This window comes from Aspergillus stella-maris, assembly GCF_047715825.1.
Source record: "Aspergillus stella-maris strain CBS 113639 unplaced genomic scaffold BDV14scaffold_59, whole genome shotgun sequence".
In the NCBI taxonomy this organism is placed as follows: domain Eukaryota; kingdom Fungi; phylum Ascomycota; class Eurotiomycetes; order Eurotiales; family Aspergillaceae; genus Aspergillus; species Aspergillus stella-maris.
In genome coordinates this window covers 38,292-59,538 of record NW_027396853.1, presented here as the reverse complement: position 1 = coordinate 59,538, position 21,247 = coordinate 38,292, and the positions used below count along the sequence as shown (strand labels likewise).

Here is a 21,247-nt window from a genome sequence, read left to right as displayed (position 1 = left end):
CCGCCCCCGCCAACTACCACGCCCTGTGAGACTGAAACTTCCACGAAGCCTCCGCCTCCGCCGCCAAGCACGACGCCGTGTGAGACTGACACTACTACCACCGTTGTTCCGCCCCCGGAAAGCACTACTCCATGTGAAACGGAAACTTCCACTACTGTTACTTCTACGACGATTGTTCCACCTCCGGAGACCACTACTCCTTGTGAGACTGAAACTCCCACAAGCCCACCTCCGGAAAGCACCACTCCCTGCGAGACTGAGACTTCCACTATTGTGACTTCTTCCACTATTGTTCCTCCGCCTGTCACCGAAAGTCCTCCACCTTCAACCGAGACACCTCCCCCTCACACCGAGACAAAGCCACCTACTACAGAGACCCCGGCCCCTCCAGCTCCCACAAGCACCTGGACCACTTCAACTACAGTTCCTCCCCCAGAGAGTACTTCTGAAACCCCCACTGGCGTCTCGCCTGAGCAGCCCTCAAGCACTACTACCCCCGAGGCTCCAGAGTTCACCGGTGCTGCTGTTGTGAACCGTGCTCCTTTGGCCGGTGCCATGGCTCTCGGTGCCATTGTCCTTGTTCTCTGAGCTGTTGAGCTGAACATTGATGAGAATGATGGAAGAGATGACGGCAGACGACGCTAGGATTTCATTTAATGTCTATTTTTAATTCTTATAGTCACGATAATTCTAGTACTTAGTCTAGTATAGAGCCCCGCGCTCGCCTGAATTTACTTGCTTATCAGCATATTATTGAACGCTGTCTATACCGGTTAGAAAACATCATTTCCAGCTCATGCGCTGAGTATTCCAACAACAAAGGTGGAAGACCATAATTGCAACGTCGTAGGCAGTTCCCGATGTGGCTTGACCCCAGCCGCTTATCTTATCGGTGGCGCAGCAACCGCCCAACCACGCCACAGCGATTTTCCGCGACAGCTTCAACCTTCACTCCCCAACTAACCCTCGCTCAACCCATCGAGTCGAGGAGTGTATGACACTCCCTCGCAAAACAATTATAATCACTTCATAACCCGCTCATTTGTACCGCAACTTCTCTCCGAAAAGACACCGCGCGGTGTTCCCCAGCCGCCCAAAATGGACGACCTCCAATCCCTCGAACACCTCTCCCTCATCTCGCGCATCACAAACGAACTCCAAAACCACCTGGGCGTAAGCGACAAAGTCCTCGCCGAGTTCGTCATCGACCAACATTTGAAATGCAGTTCCTTTGCAGAATTCAAAGGGGCCCTCGAGGCCATGGGCGCTGAGTTTCCGATGAGTTTGATGGAGAGTATTGATCGGTTGGTGCTCACTATGCATCCGAGCTATAAGAATCGGAAAAAGGAGAGTGAGAATGAGGCGGGTATTGAAGGCGATGATATGGATGCGTTGAATGCGCTTGAGAAGAAAGCGAGGGTTTTTAAGGGCTTGGCTGTGCCCGATCGGGAGAACGCATGGGAGGAGAGCGAGTATACGGATGCTGGGAATAAGAATGGATTTGGGGCGCTGGAGGAGGATGCGAAGGATAGTGCTATGGATGATACGTTTGCAATGCTTGAGGGGTTGGCTGGGAAGGCGAAACCTACGACAACTACGAAAACAGAATCGCGGAGGGATGAGGGCAGTGAGAGGAGGAAACGCAGTCGGAGTCGAAGTCCTGGATATGATGAACATAGCCGGCGGAGACGAAGGGATAGATATAGGTCGAGGTCGAGATCGCGCAGTCCAGCATATAAGATGAGGGATGAGGATGGCGTGGATGAGTTTGGCCGGTCTACTGGGAAGCATTCTTCACGACATGACGATTATAGAAATGGTCGCAGTGAAAAGCGGAGAGGACGACGGGACGACGATGACTACTTCCGCAAGCCTCCACCGGTTGAGTTGGATGACCAGCCGGTGCTATACAAGGTTTACGATGGCCGGGTCACGGGCGTGAAGGATTTCGGCGCATTCGTCAACTTGCCAGGTGTCAAAGGAAAAGTTGATGGACTGGTACATGTTTCTGCGTTGCAGGAGGGCGCGCGCGTCAACCATCCATCCGACTTAGTTTCACGTGGACAACCGGTCAAGGTCAAGGTGATCAGTATACAAGGCTCGCGCATTGGGCTGTCGATGAAGGAAGTCGACCAGCAAACAGGGCGGGATATGATTCCGCAGAAGCGACTTGCATCTGGCGCGAATATGGAACGACTGGATGGCATGCCGTCAAACGATAGATACGGCAATCTCAGCTCAGACGTACCTATTATTGAGGAGTCTGACGGCAGACCGATGAACAACCGCAAGCGATTGACGTCCCCAGAACGGTGGGAAATCAAGCAATTGATTGCATCGGGTGCTGTTTCGGCCCTCGACTACCCTGACATTGACGAAGAGTACAATGCTACTCTTACTGGAGAAGGTACATTCGAAGAAGAGGAGGATATCGATATCGAAGTCAAGGATGAGGAACCACCATTCTTGGCAGGTCAAACCAAGATGTCACTTGAGCTGTCACCCATTCGTGTAGTCAAGGCACCAGATGGATCTATGAACCGCTCGGCAATGGCTGGTACGAACCTAGCCAAGGAACGAAGAGATTTGAGGCAACAAGAAGCCCAAGACAAGGCAGCAGAGCGAGCAGCTGGAGTCGATCTAAACGCACAATGGCAAGATCCTATGGCTGCCGAGCGACAATTCGCTGCTGATCTCCGTTCTACGCAGCAAACGAGTACGGACGAGGCTGTCCCAGAGTGGAAGAGAGTCACCATGGGCAAGAACCAGTCATTCGGAAAGCGCACAGACATGTCAATCAAGCAACAGCGGGAGAGTCTGCCTGTCTACAAATTCCGCCAACAGCTGCTTGAAGCTGTGGCTGAGAACCAGTTGATGATTGTCGTCGGAGATACGGGATCAGGAAAGACCACGCAGGTAACGCAGTATCTGGCCGAAGCTGGCTGGGCCAACAAGGGTGTCATTGGCTGTACCCAACCCCGTCGTGTTGCAGCCATGTCAGTTGCCAAGCGTGTTGCTGAAGAGGTAGGCTGCAAGCTTGGTGCAGAGGTTGGATATACGATTCGTTTCGAAGACTGCAGCAGTCCTGAGACCAAGATCAAGTACATGACGGATGGAATGTTGCAAAGAGAAGTCCTGCTAGATCCAGACCTCAAGCGCTATTCCGTGATCATGCTTGACGAGGCCCACGAGCGAACCATCGCCACTGATGTTCTCTTCGGTCTGTTGAAGAAGACGCTCAAGCGCAGACCCGACCTGCGGCTTATTGTGACATCTGCAACACTTGACGCAGACAAGTTCTCAGAGTACTTCTACGGCTGTCCCATCTTCTCCATCCCCGGTCGAACCTACCCCGTGGAGATCATGTACTCGAAAGAGCCAGAATCAGACTACCTCGACGCAGCCCTCATCACCGTCATGCAAATCCACCTTACCGAACCCCCAGGCGACATGCTCCTCTTCTTAACAGGCCAAGAAGAAATCGACACAGCCTGTGAAATCCTCTACGAGCGCATGAAAGCCTTGGGCCCCAGCGTCCCCGAACTCGTCATCCTCCCCGTCTACTCCGCCCTCCCCAGCGAAATGCAATCTCGCATCTTCGACCCTGCGCCCCCTGGTGGCCGCAAGGTCGTCATTGCAACCAACATCGCCGAAACCTCAATCACAATCGACAACATCTACTACGTCATCGACCCCGGCTTCGTCAAACAAAACGCCTACGACCCGAAACTCGGCATGGACTCGCTCGTCGTAACACCAATCTCGCAAGCTCAAGCCAAGCAACGCGCCGGACGCGCCGGACGCACAGGTCCAGGAAAGTGTTTCCGTCTCTACACCGAAGCAGCCTATCAATCCGAGATGCTCCCAACAACAATCCCCGAAATTCAGCGCCAGAACCTCTCAAACACCATCCTCCTCCTCAAAGCAATGGGCATAAACGACCTCCTTCACTTCGACTTCATGGACCCCCCACCAACAAACACCATGCTCACAGCCCTCGAAGAACTCTACGCCCTCTCAGCCCTAGACGACGAAGGCCTCCTCACCCGCCTAGGCCGCAAAATGGCCGACTTCCCCATGGAGCCAGCCCTCGCAAAAGTCCTCATCGCCTCCGTCGACCTCGGCTGCTCCGACGAAGTCCTCTCCATCGTCGCCATGCTCTCCATCCAATCCGTCTTCTACCGCCCCAAGGAAAAGCAGCAGCAAGCGGACCAGAAAAAGGCCAAGTTCCATGATCCGCACGGTGACCACCTTACACTGCTTAATGTCTACAACGCCTGGAAAAAGAGTAATTTCAATAACGCGTGGTGCTTTGAGAATTTCATTCAGGCACGCCAGATTCGGCGCGCGCAGGATGTGCGCCAGCAGTTACTTGGTATTATGCAGCGCTACCACCACCGCATCGTCAGCTGCGGCCGAAACACCACCATGGTCCGGCAAGCACTCTGCACGGGCTTCTTCCGCAATGCAGCGCGCAAGGATCCAAGCGAGGGGTACAAGACCCTCGTCGAGGGAACACCAGTCTACATGCACCCTTCCTCCGCAATGTTTGGCAAGCCCGCCGAGCACGTAATCTACCACACGCTTGTCCTGACGACAAAGGAATACATGCATTGCACGACGAGTATAGAGCCCAAGTGGCTTGTTGAGGCGGCGCCGACATTCTTCAAGGTTGCGCCGACGGATAGACTGAGTAAACGGAAGAAGGCGGAGCGGATCCAGCCGCTGCATAATCGGTTTGCTGGCGAGGATGATTGGCGGCTTTCGGCGCAGAGGAGGCAGGGGCGGGGTGGTGGGGGTGGGACTTGGGGGTAGTTGGGATTGTTTTGCGTACGGACTACGAAGTATGTTGTGCATGTTGTGTTGTGTATACCCGGTTATCTAGATGGTATCTGATGCTGCAGGCTAGACGGATCAGATACAGAAAAAATTGTACAGTTGCCACTTCTCTAGACAAAGAGACAAGGCCTAGAAGCTTGAAACTTGCGCTATAGACACTCTGCACTGTACCATACCCTCTGAAGCAGTAGATGTGCAGTAGTCGAGACTGAATGACTGATAGAGTGATAGGAACCTGATAAAGTGCCTATCGGCGATAGCATCTTTTGGCGGCAGTACTTCGGCAATCCAGCCCGCAGCCGATCATATCGGCGATAACAAAGATACCAAGCGGAACCTATCCGCAGGCTGCAGCACGCCAGAATTTCTACGAACGACAAAGTCCTCCAGGTCCACTACTGATAAGAACCACTCTGCAGAACTCGGCCGCGGCCAACTCTGATTATACAGAATTATCGCTATCAGCAGAGCCACGTGGGACGGGCGGGCGTTGCGCCGCCGTCGCGCCATCGACGCTTGAGTCTCGACTATTCTCGCCTGTCGCCCTTCGCAATTATATCTCCGGCGTAGTATCTATTACTTAAAGCAGGCTGGTCACGATAGCGATGTCGGGGGCTCCGACGGCGAAGCGTCGGGTTTCCTAAACAGGCAAATCTTCGCCGATGGTTCAGCTTCCCAATGGAGGAAAAGTCGTCGGACAGTGCTCCGGCGCCGACAGCCTACAGGAAAGCAGCAACTGTAAGCCACCGTTTAGTGTCGCATCTTGGCCTTGGACAAGACCAGCTTAGCCTTGAGCAAGCTGCAACCTCTAACCAGATTCCTGAAGAAAACGAGCACTGCCAAGTCGGGATTCGGCTCTTGACGTCGTTGTCTCCGCGATTTCAAAGGGAAAATAATTCCAAATCTCGGCCGACAATGACTCGAAACTGCTGCGATATAGGACTGAAGACAAGAAGATGCAGATATTCGCCATTGTATCGTGCTCGGTCGTGATAGCAAAAGTGGAACGAACGGTGCAGGGCTGCCAGGGACAGCGCTCAAGTCCGCTCTTGTCCGCTGGGTGACAGTTGCGCCTTCCCATGACACGATCCACATTGTTTCCCACAGTGGAGAAGCAGACTGTTGGCCGATCAGTCACTTATCAAGTTAAGCGATCCTTGGTGGCAGCGATAAAGGCGATAAACGGTTAAACGGGGAGAGTCAGCACTCTGAGACGCAGCAGAATATACTTTTCCGGAGATCAAGCGCAGGCTGGTTCGCATTATCCTCGGGTCCAGGAGGAGCTCCCCCCCTCTATCGCCACCTCCTCTTCCTTTTCCGTCTTGTTTCAGTTGCTTTGTTTGGGCAACCGTTGGTTGACTGGGTGCGTTTGCGGAATAGACACGGTTGAGAGCTCAGCTGAGTAGAGTTGGGCCCCCATGTTGGAATCACGGATCAGGCAGGGAGTCGGCACGAGTCATGGCGGATATAGCAATCGTAGTCTGGGGCGAATGGCAGGGGGAGGGCAAGGCATAGTGTAGGAACTAGAGATTCGAAGCTAGACAGAGTGGTGAGTAGTAGTGGCAGGTGGACAGGCGAGAAAGGGAAGTACGCGCAGCGGAACGGCCAACAACCTCCCCGGCCACCCGCTGTCCCTTTCCAATTGTCATGAATTGCTGCCAGCCGGGTCAATTGCAGTCAATTGCAGCTGCCATTGACAGGGACGCAATGACTCAACCAGTCAACCCTTTCGACTGGAGCAGTTCAAATCAACGGGCGATGACTGGGTCGCAATGGATGTGGGAATGGGTACAGTTGGGTATTTCCGGAGCAAAAAATCCGGGGAATGCGCTTGGACGTTTGAGCGATCAGCAATTCAACCTCAGTTCAAGCAAGGTCAAGGACGGACTGGACGGGACTGACGGCAAGAATGAATAACAGATATATGACTGACTGACTGAGCACTGCCTGCCGGATCATGTCCGATATCTAGATCGCCTGGACCTGCAGTGCAGCTGGCTGGTGCTTTATCATTATCGCATGTGGGGTTCTCGCTGCCGTTTCTCCTCTTCTTGTCTCTCTGCCTCTGCTCGCTTCCTTCGTTTGTTGCTTTTATTTCTACAGCTCCTGCGCCAATGTGCCTTGCCTGCCTTCTTATTCTCTCCCACTCTCCTCGTCTCCAACGCTCCATCCTCTCCAAGTGGAGCGATCTTCCCCTACTCCAAGTCTGACTCTGTACATCTACACCACCATGACCCTCATGCTTTCCCAGTCCCCTCCTTCAACCAGCCCGTCCTCCCAGAGTTCGCGTCGCTTGAGCGTCGGGGCCGGTGCCGGAGCGAAGACGCGAACATGCGTCCACTGCGGCCGCTGCTTTCGACGCACCGAGCATCTTGAGCGTCATGTCCGCACTCGTGAGTTGAATCCTCGCTGCGTCTCTAGAACTATCACTGACGGGTACCAGACACAAAGGAAAAGCCATATACGTGCTACTGCGGGGCGGCGTTCTCCCGTCGCGATCTGCTGAAAAGACATATGGGCATCACCGGCCATGAAGACAGAAATCCGCCAAACAAGAACACTTCTCCCAAATCCCAGCACAGGACGGACCACGACACGAAGCGTCGCCGGTCGTCGACTACCATCCGACGCCGCCGCACCTCAGTATCAGTATCCGGTTCAAGCTCAGTCCAGGACCCCGCTCACCAAGGAATCATGCCTCCTTCGCCAGAAGAGGCCGAGTGGATGCAACAGAGCTCGTACATGAAGGATAGCAGTTTACTGGACACCACCGACGGCGCGCAAACACACGACCCAGAGATCCTCGAAGCAGCCCAGCTGCTACTTCCAAGCAACTTTTCAAACTATCCTCCAGCACATCCTTCACGTATGTCTCAGCCCACCCAGCCCAACTTCCCAACCCACAACTAACGACTTCTCAGCCCCAACAACATCATCCTACCTCCCCGAAGAAACACACCACTACGAAGAATTTACCAACATCCTAGACTCGCTTGGCTTTCCCCTCGAATGGCAAGGACCCGGCAGCGATGCCCAGAACAGCAACAACGCAGAAGTCGCAGAACCTGGCTTGCACCCACTCTTCCGCGAGCGCGAGCGCGAGCGAGAACGATCACGCCCGCTCTCACCCTTCCGATCATGGTTACCAAACGATCACCAGAGCAGCTACGGGATGATTCCAGATTACGGGAGCTTCCACCACTACTATCACCCGCCAGAGGACATTGCTAGGATTTCGGTGCCCAACTTTTAATCTAATGACATGCTGGTTGTATCTAGAGTTACGAAAATGATTGAAATGTCTTGCACGGAAGGCTTTTGTCCCATTTTGTGTCGTCGGCGTTTTATCTGGTTTTGTTCGCTCGTTCGTCTTGTGCGCCTGGTATACACCTCACGGTGATAATATGCTTCGAACCAAAATACCATATATATTGATAAATCAGTGCTGTATAGGAAGCTCCGCGGGGGTCTTCTTTTATACTATTGTAGTAAGTAGAGCCGACTATGGCCGCTTTCGCCGTAGTCGTTGTCCTTCCTCAGGCATCCAATACTCTGGAAGGCAAGCCCAACAAGCATCGCGCCTTCCTCTCTAATAAAAGCCGTACCTTCCCCTCCATTGTATACATGGTCGCTCCTTCCTCGTTCTCCTGCAGTGCTTAGCAATCACACTTTTGAAAAGGAAGGTGCTCTTGACCGTGCCTTCCCCATTTGCACACTAACATATATCGCCTGCAAGGAAGGCACGTTTCTTGGTTGCACCTTCTTCACAACTTCATCTACATGAGATAACTCCTTCTTCCAAACACTTTCAAACCTTTCACTTCCCTCGTTAAAGTTCCTACCTGTCTTTCTTGAAAAGGTGATGCCCATGCCCGCGCGGCCTTGGTCGCGTTTTGTGTCTGTACACGACGGCACTGCATCGTACCTTCCTATTAAGACCTATACTTGGTCGCTCCTTGCATTTGAGGAAGGTGCGCTTGGTTGTGCGTTCTTATACTGCTCGCAGGTCCCAGCAACTGCCTCTGTTTCGTATCGGGCCTTCCGCTTAAGGCTCGCTCAGCACGGCTGTCCCCAAGGTTAAAAGTTAGCCACAATACATACCATCTGTACCCTCCTAGAGGAAAGGTGCTCACGCTTATGTTTGGGATACGTCGCCTCAATGCACCTCCCCCGTTACTCTCCCTGCAAGCAATGCATCGCACCTTCCGTTTCTACACAGGCATATCTGACCTCTAGCGCATCTTTCTCAGTCAAGTGATGCTTACCAATAACGGCCTGCAGCTCAGAAAGAAGGCGCCACGGTCGTTCCTTCCTCGTTTACAGCAGCTACTTACATAACATGCAAGGAAGGTGCGATGTAGGCGTGTCTTCCTTCTAAGCCATGTCTAGGCTCATCGCTCATTCCTCAGTCAAGCGATGCTTACCAAACATATTTGCACCGCGGAATGAAAGCGCGATGGCGACTGAATCAAACGCTCCTGCCTTCTGTATATTGTACACGAGTACGGAGTATAGCAGTCCTAGGTATATTCGCCACTCTGAACCGCATCCGGCGGCAATATCCAAGATTGATAGCTACCTAGGAAGATCTACACTCCAGATTGCGCAAGCTTTTTTTCTTTATCTTTATGGGTGGCATGATACGTAGATCTCAGTGAGTCAGTCATCCCTACTAACTATGTGGCCGTCCCGGTCCGTGATGGTCTAGACAACACTTCTTACTTGAGCATGTGTATAGTTGCTCTGCATATATACATGGTCTGGGGCAGATAGAACCGGAACCGGGAGTGGGGGGATCTACCTGTTAAATGGAACCCCACTCTTGACATGGACATGGATTGATGTCCTGATTTTTTTGGCTGGAGTTGGACTGGACTTAGAGATTGTGTATGTGGCTATCTACTCCGTACAGAGTAAGCGGCTACACAGCAGCAGAGCGAAAGGACAATGATGAATCTTGCACCGACATACGACCATGTTACGTGTTTCAAGGGATGGCTGGCCGGGGTTAAAGCTAGCTTCATTGCAGCTTGCAAGCTAACGAGTACCAGCCGTATATAATCACTAGGTAAGCATCAAACTATCATATGCAACAGGACACACGCCATACACGGCTCACCCGTCACCCTTCACACAAGACGGCGAGTTCGGTGCCGAACCGAAGACTAACTGGGCGACAACTCCCAGCGAGATTCTCGGAAGATAATATAGGAAATAAATACCGGGCACCTACTTGCGGGAGCGATCAACGGACCAAGTGTGGCTTTATAGGCGACAGTCCAGTAAAGAAGCTTGGTATTGAACTGGGCTTTTCTACATCAGACAAGTATGGGGTTTGTTGCTGAGGCTTATGAGGCATTACCGCTTTTGCTGTGATAGATTTGCTAGGTAGGTCTGATTGTAGTATAGTTATTCTCTACTTAGCTTGAGTTCACTGATTAGCCTTCAGAGAGGTTAGCGCATGTATGAGCTGGCTATTTAGATGCATACAGAAGCTACGCAGCAGGAAAGCAAGATATCAAAGAGCTTGCACCGGCGGATGACCAAGTCAGTCGATTGAGGGAGGGCTGGGGTAAAGCCAGCTTCCCTGCAGCTGCTAACTACTGTATGTGTATAAACGCTGAGTAGATAGATAGGACAGGAGGACAAGACAGGACAGACGTGATACACAGGGAAGACACCACCCGCTCGGAACAGATTAGAGAGAAAGAAAAGAAATGCATAGTTATAGAGAAATATAAGATTGGGACACAGGAGGGAGCACAGACAGGAAGCATGATAAATGGTAAATGATAAATGGTGAAAAGGAAATATGGTATTTGCGCTTCATTGTACACAACAGGAAATAAATGGCCAATTGAAGATCAGATCAAATCAAAGTCGATCTGAGAGACGGACCAAATAAACGTCGAGGTATTAGGAAATCTTTGAGAACTTCAAAAAACGGAACAGGAGAAAGGAAAGGAACTGGAAATGGGTAACAAAAGCAGGTGCTCCTTCAAATGAGCAGAATGAAACCCGTTCTAAAAGCAGTCAAGAGCAGGGACTATTTTCCGTGCGCAGGTCTAATGCAGCGGCTTGTGCTTCCAGAAATCCAAGCTGGCAACAACATCCTCCCCTGAGTCGTCTTCATATGCATATAGAATCTAGTGCCGTTAGTATGCCATCACGAAAACGGGGTTAGACGCCATACCTCTCGTGTGGAAGAATGTAGCATGCGAATGTTCTTTCCAGTCATAATGTGGATCAATTCGCTCGTGTCGATGTGTCTGAACTCTATAAAGTTCGGTTCAAAAGCCAGTATGTAAGGGAATGAGAGTGCGAACGAGTTGGGATTGCCCTCCCAAGAGATCTTCCAGTCGGCGCGCGCACGCCAACCGTTACGGTTGACGAAGAATGAGAAGTCGCTATAGTTCAACAAGAACTCTCCATTCATACGCTCGATATGAATGGGCTTCACGTTCTCCTTGCGCGCAACAAAGTCTAGTGACGTGTCTGCCTGGTCCAATAGAGACTGGGTTTCCGTTGTTTCGAGACTGACAACTTCGAAACCACGAGCGCAGCCAACGCAAAGTGTTGATCGGAGGTAGTGGATCGACGAAGATTCCGCGGGGATGTAGAATTCCTACCATGTCTGTTAGTAAACGCTATAACCTGAATTTGTGCATTGTACGAACCTTGAAAGGCTTCAAAGTATCTTGCCCACTTTGGAACATCTTGCTGACTGTGGACTTCTTCTTTCCCTTGGCCAGATTGTCCATCGGTTCGTACACCTTGATTGTTGTGGACAACGCTGAAGTCTTCACGGAGCACACCAAGTGGCGTCCAAGGCCGATACCAGACTTGAAGAAGTTTGCATGGCCTTGAATCTTCTTCGGCCTCTTTGCGGCTGAGTTCTGTCCTTCGCCAATCTCGAGAGCATCCAGTGGGTAGGAGTACAGAGTCTTGTTTGCCAAAACCAGAAGCAGCTGATACTCCTCCAGCGTGTCGATTTGGGTGACTTGACTGACATCCAGAACTCGTTTCGGCCGCGCGGACTTGTCTTTCGGGTTGCGGTCTGACACATATATACCACTGTCTGTGCCATAGACCAATTTTCGACCACCATCTATTCCACCGTTAGCTTATATCCAACCACAATAACTTGGATCAAACACACCGATAGGGACAAGGCAGTTCACCCTGTTGACTGCATTGAAAAATTTTTCACAAATGATGTTCTTATTGTAGAAATTACTGTTGCGTTCTCGAAGCTTCGTTTGTTGTTCGTCCACCAGCTCTAGGAACTTCTTTCGTTGCTGTGATGATGAGGCATACAGCGTTTGCTCGTATCCGCCTTTACCGAGATGCCTGAAAGTTATAGGAAGGCTGTCCCTCGCGGCGGCTGGGGCTGCGGCAGCCTTGTTGGCAAGAAGACCTGATGATGGTCGTTTTTGGATTCCGGGCTTGGGAATAACCTCCTCCATCTGAGGGATAACCAAAAGTTCTAGTGGAATTGGCTTTCGGTAGACCCGGAATTCCTCGCGTTTGTTCACAACCTTGATCCTCACCAAAAGAACAGCGTGGTCAAAAAGATACACTGTGACCTCAGACGTGTCAGTTGGTGTCTTCTTGAATGCCATCTTCGTCAACATCTGCCGGTTCTCTTCAGTGAGCTTCAGATCGACGTAGTCGCCAGGACCGAATTTCAAAGAGGCATTGAGCGACACCAAGTTGAAGTGGTTCTCCGCTCTTCCACTCTCTGCGTTGACACGCGACAAGAAGTCTTTGATGATCTTGATGGCATTAGGAATGTCTTCCTTGTCCGCGCTACCTTCCGCAGTGTTCTTTCCGACCTGTTCTAGCAGGAGAGGATATCTGGCTAAACGTGTGGTTGGTTTGGTGAGGTAGCCATTCAGTTCCAGTTTTCGAGATTCTTTGAGACGTTCAGTCTCTTCGACAAACTTCGCGAACGCAGGGTTGGACGACTTTTCTTTCTCAAACTCGTACCTGCCGTACAATTGGTTGGCGCCGTATTTAATGAATGGATCGAAACGGGGCACATGTTGCAAAAATATGTCACCGACTGTTTTCACAACGTGATTTTCCTTTTGTCTCTGATTCAGAGCCTCGGAGAGGGCACCATTGACCTTCAAGACGTCCAGACAGTTACCAAACACGGTTCGAATGAATTTCTCGCGCCTGTGCTCTGGAATTGGCGAGTTGTTGGCTGAGCGAAGGGGTCTCATCCAGAAATCGCGCAAGTATTCCAGGTCCTTGACAAAGTCTCGCTCAGTGTACATGAGCTCAAAAATGATTTCCTGACGCTTCTTTTCCTTGTCGTCGACATTATCCGAGATTTCCTTGGGCACCATGTTGATCCAAAGTTTCTGGTCGTCGCCACTATCGTCATCGCCGTGCAGACTGCTCTTCGATGTCGAGGTTCGCAATACTGGCGTCGGGTTCAGGTTCAGCCTCGCCTGTTGCTCAAGTCGTCTCGGGCATGCGATCGAGTAGCATAGATTCTCACGGTTACAAGTTGGCGAATAGCACTCAGTCAGAAGCGTAAAAACACCATTCACCTCGGAACTGGGCGCTTCCTCTCCTAATGTCTCCTTGAATTGATAAAGTTCGCCGCTTGCATCTCGAAGACGGTGGTCGTATGTGACATCGTGGAATAGCTTCTGGGCATCTAGAGCTCGCCCGAGAAGAAGAGAAAGATTTCGGTCGGTAGTCTTGATAATCCCACCGATAGCATCCACGGCATCGGCACCCGAAAAGGCATTCTGGTATGACAATCCGTTCTTCTGCCTCTCACTAAGTGCGATATGCTCCCGGAAAGCATCTGCTACGCGCGAAAGAAGGGCAGGGTTAACGGCAAGTAGCTTGCTGCGTCGTGAGTTGTTCGACACAAGGGTGGTTGTTGTTTGAACACTTGGCCGGTGAGTTAGATTGCTTTGCATGCTCATGGTTCGGTCAGGGGCAACTGTAGAAGCCATCGAAAAGGTCCGCGGTGGATGAGTTGATCCGTCACTTGGGGGTCGATGTCTTCCATTGATATAGTCAGCGTAATCTGTATTTTCCTGGACCATCGGCGGCTGGGCAGGGCCAGAGGGCTGACGCCTGTTCGGAATTACTCGTCCAGTATTGGTAGTTCCACGATCCATGGAGTATGAAGTTAGGGACATCGCGCGCTCGTTCCCGTGCCTCTCCGGTACCGGGCGTCCTTGAGCAGTCACTGGGGTAGCGGGATTGTACGGCTGTTGGCGGAAAGCACTGGCGGAGGTATGGTTGAAACTATTCGGCGGAGGCTGATGGACCGGGGGCCCTCCCATTCTTGCCATTGATCTTGACCTAGACGTGTCGGAGTTCAGGGCGGGATGAGGGAGAGCACGGTTGTAGCCCTTCGGATCCTGATATGGGGGCCCTGGGGCTTGCCTTGAATCAAGGCGCTGGGGCTGAGGATAGGCAAACCGCCCGGGATACGGTCGAGGGGCACCTTGAGAAGACTGCGAAGTCATTGTCGCTGACCCAGGATACGCCTGGTAAAAACCGTTCGCCTGGTTTGGCGGATACCCGTTCTGCATTTGGCGCTGTGGCGGTGGGGGGCCTCTTTGCATTTGCGGGCGCGGAACTTGCGATGACATTGTATGGGCCCGGTCTTGGGAGAACTGGGGCGTTTGGGATGTCATGGTCTGCGAGCGTCCAGGCGGCGGAGCTCCACCAAAAATCTCAGAGAATGCAGCATCACGCTGGACTGAAGAAGGATGGCCGTAAGGCCGGTAATTCCGGCCTTGCTGTCCCCCTATATCGGCCATACTGTGAATATTCCCTCGCCTCTTTCGGGAGCTTATCCCTCAATTCCGGTCTTCGGGAGAACGGGCGGACGATTTTAAGGGGGCGGGATTGTCAGCGAAATCGTGGGCAGAGTCGAAGGGGAAAAGGTATCGAGTCCAATCGTGAAAAGCGTGTAGGAACGTTTCGGGTTGTCGTTCGATTCGTGGAGATGGGCGGAATGGGGGAGGAAGAGGGGGTCAACAGACGGTACTCCACAGCAATTAAGTGATAGTCGATCGAAAAGCACTGAAGGTCGAGGGTAACAAGAAAAATAAGAAAGGCAAGGACATGAGAGTGAGAGGGAAAATGCAAAATACAAATAATTCACTAGAATCTCATGCCTCGATATGCGAAGAGCGGCGCCGCGTGGTAAAGTCTAACGATCGGAGTGAATGAAGTCGGAGCCTTGAGCGCAATGGCAGACCAGTGCCTGTGCTGTTCATAACCTCAGCATCCTTTCCTGAGCGTGGATTGGCCGATCAGGGCGATCGAGTCTGGAGAGCAAGAACCCAGACAGGACAGCGGGAGGATTGCAGGAGAGGCAGCGGGTGGTCGTTTTCGAGGGAGTGGTGGCCGTGAATGCCGAGCGTGAAGAAAAGAGAGCACTGGGGGTGGAAATGAAGGTCAGTTGTTGGGTCGAACAGGCACATGTCAGGCTTAACCCAGACGGGCGAAGGTGGCTATACGGAGTACGGCGGCCCACGCAGCCACCTTCGGTCAGTCTGTTCCATGTGCTGTCCGCCTCACCCATCGGAGCTCCTTCAACGTCTTTCTATACATCACTTTGTCTCGGGCTTTCATATTTTTGGTGCCAGTCCTCCATACTCACTTTCTCTTCTGTTCATTTCAGTTCTTTAAGCCAAATCGCTCACCATGACGGACAGCGAGTTTGCGCCCAAGTTCGCTCCGTTCCTGTCCTTTGTAAGTTATCGAGCTTCCAGTACAGCTTTGAGAGTGCCATCTGACCCTTCTATTAAACACAGGCAGGAATCGCTTCAGCCGTGAGTCTTCCCTCGAAGATCTATTAAACTTCTACGGCGTCCAGACTAACGACCGTCGCGATAGATGATCTTCGGATGTACGTTCTTCAACCTCGCAATGTCATGGAATAATGGAAGCTTACTGATGCAGCGGCCGGGGCGGCATACGGCACGGCGAAGGCTGGAATTGGTATTTCCGGTGTTGGAACCTTCAGACCTGACTTGATCATGAAGGTAGGCAAGAGCCGCTTGGAGGCATACTCTTCTCAGCCCATTTACTAATTCCTCGTCAACATAGTCATTGATTCCCGTCGTTATGTCCGGTATCATTGCGGTTTACGGTCTAGTCGTCGCTGTCCTCATCTCGGGTAACCTTAGCCCATCCCAAAGCAACACCTTGTTCGCGTACGTCCACTTCGAACCATACAGTGTTATCATGGATCTATGCTAACATCATGTGCAGAGGATGTATGCATCTCGCATCGGGACTTTCTGTCGGACTTGCAGGAATAGCTGCTGGATACACAATTGGAATTGTTGGAGATGCTGTAAGCAGAGACCACCCGGTGACGCCCTATGAGCAGGTATCTGACAACAAACGCAGGGAGTACGCGCCTACATGCAGCAGTCTCGGGTCTACGTTGGCATGATTCTCATTCTCATTTTCGGTGAAGTACTAGGGCTCTACGGGTACGTGAAGGTACATCATGGGATTTCCGCAGATTCACTAACTCTGATAGGCTCATTGTCGGGCTCATCCTCAACTCTAAGAGCTCGGGCTGAGTGACTCGAGCTTTGGGACTGGTTTTCCATCTGTTCGACCACTCGGTTTTCCCTAGCTTGTCCTTCCGCTCCGCACTCGTGCCGCGCTGCTTGTATAGAAATTTTGGCTGACGACGGGGTGTATATCGCGCTGCAGAACCGATCCAATGTAGATCTCATCAGATCAGGTACATGAGATCGACTGCGCAGTGTTTCAAAGACTATCTAACTCCAACCTCCATTCAGGGGCGAGAGCCTGTACTAGTACATGCATACATGTGTTTTGGATTTCAAATACCAGCAGGTTGAACCTGTGAATACAAAAGATCTAGATTCCAGGGTAAAAGAGCTAGCCCATAGTGAAAGCAGCATGCTTTGTTAGGGGGAGTGGTAGGGACTTATTTTTATGGTCTTGCCCCGCCAGCCGGTAACGTCAGAGCCTCCAGTCAGTAGCGCCGCCATCCAAAAAACCTCTTTCATCCCGCAGCAGCTTCACTGCTACTCTCTTATTTGTTTGCCTCGAATCGCCCTTCGATCTGCGACCCTGATCTCAGATTCTTTCTCCATGATTTGCGCTTCGGAGTAGATGACCTCGCCACTCGCTCAATTGCCAACTGCTCGTCGCTCAGCTCGCATCGCTCTTTCCCCGCTATTCTCCGAGACATGATCTCGAGCCTTCGCAATGGCTTCAGGAACCGTCGGCCCATCGCAACCTAGTGCTGTGCAGGGCTCATCGGCCTCTACTACCCCTGGAAGCCGGAATCCAGATGAAATCCACGAAAGGGAGAGGCGCACGGTGGCTTCTGCCCGACCGCCGACACAGCGGCACTTGAACCCTTTCGTCATCACCGAGCGGCCGGAAGAGAAGCAGCTGGGAATTTCAGCCACCCAACTGAGCATCAGGGATTTCGCGCTTCTGAAAACCCTCGGCACCGGTTCGTACAGACCTATATTTGAATCCTGACTGGAATTTATCTAATGGTTTTGTTTCTGTCTACCAGGTACTTTTGCCCGAGTATGGCTGACGAGGCTGCGGGACAATAAGTCGAAGCCGAACCAGGTGTTTGCGCTGAAGATACTGAGGAAGGCGGACGGTGCGAAACACCTGACTCGATCTCATATGTATAATCCGAGGCTAATTTAACACTCTATGTCACAGTGATCAAACTCAAGCAAGTTGAGCATGTTCGTAACGAACGGAAGACGCTGGCCGATGTGTCCGGTCACCCATTTATCACTACTTTGATCGCTTCTTTCTCTGATAACCAAAGCCTGTATATGCTGGTACGCCTATAGTACCTGCGACTGCCATCTGAGGTATAAACTGACATTTCTTAAGCTGGACTACTGCCCTGGAGGTGAGATATTCAGTTATCTCCGACGTGCGCGACGCTTCAACGAAAACACCTCGCGTTTCTATGCTGCCGAAATTACGATGACGATCGAGTTCCTCCACGATAACGAGGGTGTGGTTTATCGCGATCTCAAACCGGAGAACATCCTGCTCGATGCAGATGGCCATATCAAGCTTGTCGATTTTGGCTTCGCGAAACAGATTGGCGACCGGGAGACCTACACGTTATGCGGCACACCAGAGTATCTCGCCCCAGAGGTGATACACAACAGTGGGCATGGACTTGCTGTAGACTGGTGGGCTCTAGGGATCCTAATATACGAGTTTCTTGTGGGACAACCTCCATTCTGGGACCAGAACCCAATGCGAATTTACGAACAGATTGTTGAAGGTCGCATACGCTTCCCCTCAAATATGTCACCTGCTGCGCAAAACATTATATCCCTTTTGTGCAAAACTAATCCAGCGGAGCGTCTCGGCCATATATCGGGTGGATCAAAACGAGTGCGGACTCATCCGTTCTTTGCGGACATAAATTGGGATGATCTGTATTACCGTCGCATCAAAGGTCCTATCATCCCTCGAGTTGACCACCCAGCGGACACAGGGAATTTCGAAGAATACCCTGATCCCGACATTAAGGCACAAAGCATTTACACTGAAGACATGCGATCTAAGTATGAAACGCTCTTCAGCGATTTCTGAAACGGCGAGCAACAGTTGGTGCGGTGGCACCAGCTGTGTATCCAACGCTTTCGAATGTTGCACCACAAGTTTCAAGGCCGAATCTCACGAGCCTACATCACATCTTCCCGAAGAAGTGGACATCGGCCCGATCCACATCCCAGAGCATAAAGCTGCTGTTATACCTACCTACTCATCTCTGGCACACGACATGGCTGAAAAGGTCGCTTTCGATTCGGTCACAACTACGGTCCATTCGGCTTGGTACGATGCTTGACTACCACCAAACCTCATTAGTCAGTTTGACTATGTACTGATATCGACTGGAAGTCGTCTGCGGCTCAAGTCTTTATATTCGGTCTTCTCTGTCCTTGTCTCCCGGGCATTACTGCCCTCCGCTGACCCCTCACTACATCGACCTCCATCTGCCTAGCGTACGATATGACCCCCCACCACTTCCGTCTTCGACAGCCATTCCGGCTTCCAACCTCCGCAATCAGAGAGCCCCCCCATGTGTACTTTCCTGTTCCTACTTATCATGACGACCACGAGTTTATTTTTGCTTCTTGATCTCAAGTGCTGGCATTTGGCCTTTGACTCTTCGAATTCTTGGAGGAGCTTCGCGCACCTGTATTGCGGTCTCCGCGTTCTAGTGACCACCACTTCCTACTGTCAGAACATCATGTGCCCCCGCCGCCGTCATTAAAGCCAATACCAATTAGGTGGACGCTCTGCTCTGCTACAGTGAAGCCGTTAATGATGACTTTGTGTACCTATTTAATGAAGTGTTAGAATTTATGCATAGTATTCTATGAAGGATTTCTAGTTATTGCTGCGGAAGTCTATCGTATGTCATGAATTCTATCCAACAAACACCCCAAACCTCCCAAACTTACTGTCCCCCTTCACCCCCTCCAAATCCTCATCCCTCAAACAAACAGCAACACCAACACCCCCATCCAACCCCCTCGGCATAAAATAAATCAGCCCCTCAACAGGCGTAAATCGCGGCCTCCTCACAGCCTCAGGCTTCCCCAGTCCAAGGTTGAAGTCTAGATCGTAGGCGTTGACCTTGCTCCACGAACTCACTGTTATATCTGTTGATGTATCGATTGTTGCTGTCGGGCCGATGATATTCTTGTTCCGGGAGGCAGAGAGAACAGTTGCTGTTGCGCGGACGATGTGTTCTGTTTTTGAGACGGATGGGTGCAATGTTGTCCTGAGGTCCGAGGCAACGATTCCTAGTGGGGATGTTGCGAGGGATTGCAGCGTCGCTTTGTTGAAGCACATGCTTTGCATGAGGCCCGGGTATGTATTTGGTATATTGTCCATGTAAGGCCGGGCATCTAATGCGCGGCCAAATGTTGATTTCGTGGACGGAGTGAGACGGGCAAGGCGAGCGCGGGCGACGGCTTGCCAGATCAAAGCGCTGAGAGCGTCGTCTGTGGATATGAAGGGTGTCGAAGACGGTTTTGTCGTTTCAGCTAGAGACTTTAAAGCTGCGAGGGACTCTGGGGAGAAGGAGAGATGGGCCCAGGAGCTTGGTGCGGGAAGTTTCTGGGTGTGAGGAAGATCGGAAGAGTCTCCTTCTGCGCTGGGAGGCTTGATCATAAGGTGGGATATCTCGGGACCAGGCTGGTAGTTGTCCAGGAGGGGTATAAGGTTTTGGCGGTCGATATTGCCAATCTGAAGCTTTTCATCTGTGAAAGGCTCATCGCGGCATGCTCTATCAAGGAGGTTCATGAGTTGGCCTTGCCCCGTCATGTCCATGGTGGCATGCTGGCTGGCGAACGTGAGCAGGAGGCCACCGTTGATGAAAGTCGCCTGCAGGGGCAAGACAGGCGAGTTGAGTCCGGCTTCATTGGGATGCCCTGGGAGAGTCCTGCGAGGTGCAATCATACTTTCGTCCAACAGCTTCATAGGGAAGTCCGCCTTCCTAAGCGCATCCATAGTCGGAATCGAGGGATCATTGCTAAGGTCTTTCACAACCAATGGTGCAGATTTCTGGAACGATGTAATCTTATAGGCGCCTGTGTCTTCCCCGTTGGCACCTTCATTGACAACTTGGCCAGCGACCCAAGGAATACTCTCGCAAAGGCGTTCAAGGCCCTTTTGCAGCGTGCTGATGATTGTTGAATGCGACGCCGGGTCCGCCACCGGATATGCGAGACACAACTGTGTGTAGATCTGGAGGAACGCGGACTGGCCAAAGACGTCTAGTGGTATGTCTAGGGCTCCAGTTGGTGTCGCCGGCGAAGTTAATATTGTTGATGCTGTACTCATTGTGTGCGGGTGCGTTGAGAGTGTTGCTATCCATGATATACATCGTGGCCATGGCGCTTTATAGATAATGTTCCTTTTCTAAGCTCCACAGCAGACTTGGCACCAAGCCTAGATCGTGGCGGGGATCTGGATAAAATCTGGACGCCGATATATGATTGGGCGTTGTTGAGGGCCATTCTAATGAGAAAGAATGACTCATGGTGAGTCTAGATGTAGATTGACGCCTGAAAATACGGGCAGAATCGCCATCGGAATAGGCAGGTGCTAAGCTGCCTTCGCACTTTCCTAATATATATGGTCGCCTTGTGCAGGTGCTTACTAATTAAGCTCGACGTAATTGAAATGGGTTGCAGGGATTCATTATGGCATTACATTCATCTATAGGCTATGTATGAGAATGCACAAAAGCAAAAAGAGTAAATATACACATATGTATGCGTTAGGAGGACATGGGGTGGGTGAGCGGTCAGACAGTAGTAGAGATGTCCAGATTTGCGTCTCACTGGCGACAAAAAACCGCCTGTTTGTA

General features: G+C 51.5%; 7 protein-coding genes across 7 annotated transcripts in view; 4 read left to right on the top strand and 3 right to left on the bottom strand.

Moving 5' to 3' along the window:
• Positions 1-751, bottom strand: part of BDV14DRAFT_179667 (uncharacterized protein) — a 962-nt gene extending 211 nt beyond the window's left edge. The window contains exon 1 of the mRNA XM_073769793.1: positions 32-751. Coding sequence (XP_073624763.1) covers positions 345-605 — 261 coding nt within the window. The 5' untranslated portion in view covers positions 606-751 and the 3' untranslated portion in view covers positions 32-344. The remainder of the gene's footprint in view (positions 1-31) is intronic.
• Positions 752-929: 178 nt separating this feature from the next.
• Positions 930-5,068, top strand: BDV14DRAFT_210862 (putative RNA helicase-like splicing factor (HRH1)). The gene has a single exon (XM_073775985.1). It carries the CDS (start codon positions 1,099-1,101, stop codon positions 4,813-4,815), a length of 3,717 nt encoding a protein of 1,238 aa, XP_073624762.1. The 5' UTR covers positions 930-1,098; the 3' UTR covers positions 4,816-5,068.
• A 1,845-nt stretch (positions 5,069-6,913) lies between these two features.
• Positions 6,914-8,286, top strand: BDV14DRAFT_114923 (C2H2-type zinc finger protein). Its single transcript, XM_073765757.1, has 3 exons — positions 6,914-7,232; positions 7,283-7,705; positions 7,761-8,286. Exons 1-3 carry the CDS (start codon positions 7,070-7,072, stop codon positions 8,090-8,092), a joined length of 918 nt encoding a protein of 305 aa, XP_073624761.1. The 5' UTR covers positions 6,914-7,069; the 3' UTR covers positions 8,093-8,286.
• Positions 8,287-10,373: 2,087 nt separating this feature from the next.
• Positions 10,374-15,310, bottom strand: rom2 (putative Rho guanyl nucleotide exchange factor (Rom2)). Its single transcript, XM_073769792.1, has 4 exons — positions 11,999-15,310; positions 11,517-11,947; positions 11,033-11,464; positions 10,374-10,985 (listed from the first exon to the last, which is right to left on the bottom strand). The coding sequence occupies exons 1-4, from the start codon at positions 14,634-14,636 to the stop codon at positions 10,905-10,907; spliced, it is 3,582 nt and encodes a 1,193-aa protein (XP_073624760.1). The 5' UTR covers positions 14,637-15,310; the 3' UTR covers positions 10,374-10,904.
• Positions 15,311-15,391: 81 nt separating this feature from the next.
• BDV14DRAFT_179660 (V-type proton ATPase proteolipid subunit) lies at positions 15,392-16,862 on the top strand. The gene is made up of 8 exons (XM_073769791.1): positions 15,392-15,576; positions 15,639-15,656; positions 15,721-15,733; positions 15,787-15,869; positions 15,934-16,040; positions 16,099-16,183; positions 16,240-16,325; positions 16,376-16,862. The coding sequence occupies exons 1-8, from the start codon at positions 15,529-15,531 to the stop codon at positions 16,416-16,418; spliced, it is 483 nt and encodes a 160-aa protein (XP_073624759.1). The 5' UTR covers positions 15,392-15,528; the 3' UTR covers positions 16,419-16,862.
• A 21-nt stretch (positions 16,863-16,883) lies between these two features.
• On the top strand, positions 16,884-18,701 carry BDV14DRAFT_114838 (cAMP-dependent protein kinase). Its single transcript, XM_073765756.1, has 4 exons — positions 16,884-17,332; positions 17,399-17,491; positions 17,557-17,681; positions 17,737-18,701. The coding sequence occupies exons 1-4, from the start codon at positions 17,080-17,082 to the stop codon at positions 18,454-18,456; spliced, it is 1,191 nt and encodes a 396-aa protein (XP_073624758.1). The 5' UTR covers positions 16,884-17,079; the 3' UTR covers positions 18,457-18,701.
• A 595-nt stretch (positions 18,702-19,296) lies between these two features.
• Positions 19,297-20,718, bottom strand: BDV14DRAFT_203398 (transferase family-domain-containing protein; the record flags this gene model as incomplete). Its single annotated transcript, XM_073774276.1, has 1 exon — positions 19,297-20,718. The coding sequence occupies one exon, from the start codon at positions 20,716-20,718 to the stop codon at positions 19,297-19,299; it is 1,422 nt and encodes a 473-aa protein (XP_073624757.1).
• Between the last annotated feature and the right edge of the window lie 529 nt (positions 20,719-21,247).

Excerpts from the sequence above, each read along its gene's own strand:
- BDV14DRAFT_210862 (XM_073775985.1), top strand. The coding sequence starts at position 1,099 with ATGGACGACCTCCAATCCCTCGAACACCTCTCCCTCATCTCGCGCATC.
- BDV14DRAFT_114923 (XM_073765757.1), top strand. The coding sequence starts at position 7,070 with ATGACCCTCATGCTTTCCCAGTCCCCTCCTTCAACCAGCCCGTCCTCC. Across the intron at positions 7,233-7,282 it reads TGAGCGTCATGTCCGCACTC|ACACAAAGGAAAAGCCATAT; the intron begins GTGAGTTGAATC and ends GACGGGTACCAG. Across the intron at positions 7,706-7,760 it reads TCCTCCAGCACATCCTTCAC|CCCCAACAACATCATCCTAC; the intron begins GTATGTCTCAGC and ends ACGACTTCTCAG.
- rom2 (XM_073769792.1), bottom strand. The coding sequence starts at position 14,636 with ATGGCCGATATAGGGGGACAGCAAGGCCGGAATTACCGGCCTTACGGC. Across the intron at positions 11,948-11,998 it reads GAACTGCCTTGTCCCTATCG|ATGGTGGTCGAAAATTGGTC; the intron begins GTGTGTTTGATC and ends ACGGTGGAATAG. Across the intron at positions 10,986-11,032 it reads TACATTCTTCCACACGAGAG|ATTCTATATGCATATGAAGA; the intron begins GTATGGCGTCTA and ends TAACGGCACTAG.
- BDV14DRAFT_179660 (XM_073769791.1), top strand. The coding sequence starts at position 15,529 with ATGACGGACAGCGAGTTTGCGCCCAAGTTCGCTCCGTTCCTGTCCTTT. Across the intron at positions 15,870-15,933 it reads GACCTGACTTGATCATGAAG|TCATTGATTCCCGTCGTTAT; the intron begins GTAGGCAAGAGC and ends TCGTCAACATAG. Across the intron at positions 16,184-16,239 it reads TTGGAATTGTTGGAGATGCT|GGAGTACGCGCCTACATGCA; the intron begins GTAAGCAGAGAC and ends CAACAAACGCAG.
- BDV14DRAFT_114838 (XM_073765756.1), top strand. The coding sequence starts at position 17,080 with ATGGCTTCAGGAACCGTCGGCCCATCGCAACCTAGTGCTGTGCAGGGC. Across the intron at positions 17,492-17,556 it reads GATACTGAGGAAGGCGGACG|TGATCAAACTCAAGCAAGTT; the intron begins GTGCGAAACACC and ends TCTATGTCACAG. Across the intron at positions 17,682-17,736 it reads ACCAAAGCCTGTATATGCTG|CTGGACTACTGCCCTGGAGG; the intron begins GTACGCCTATAG and ends ACATTTCTTAAG.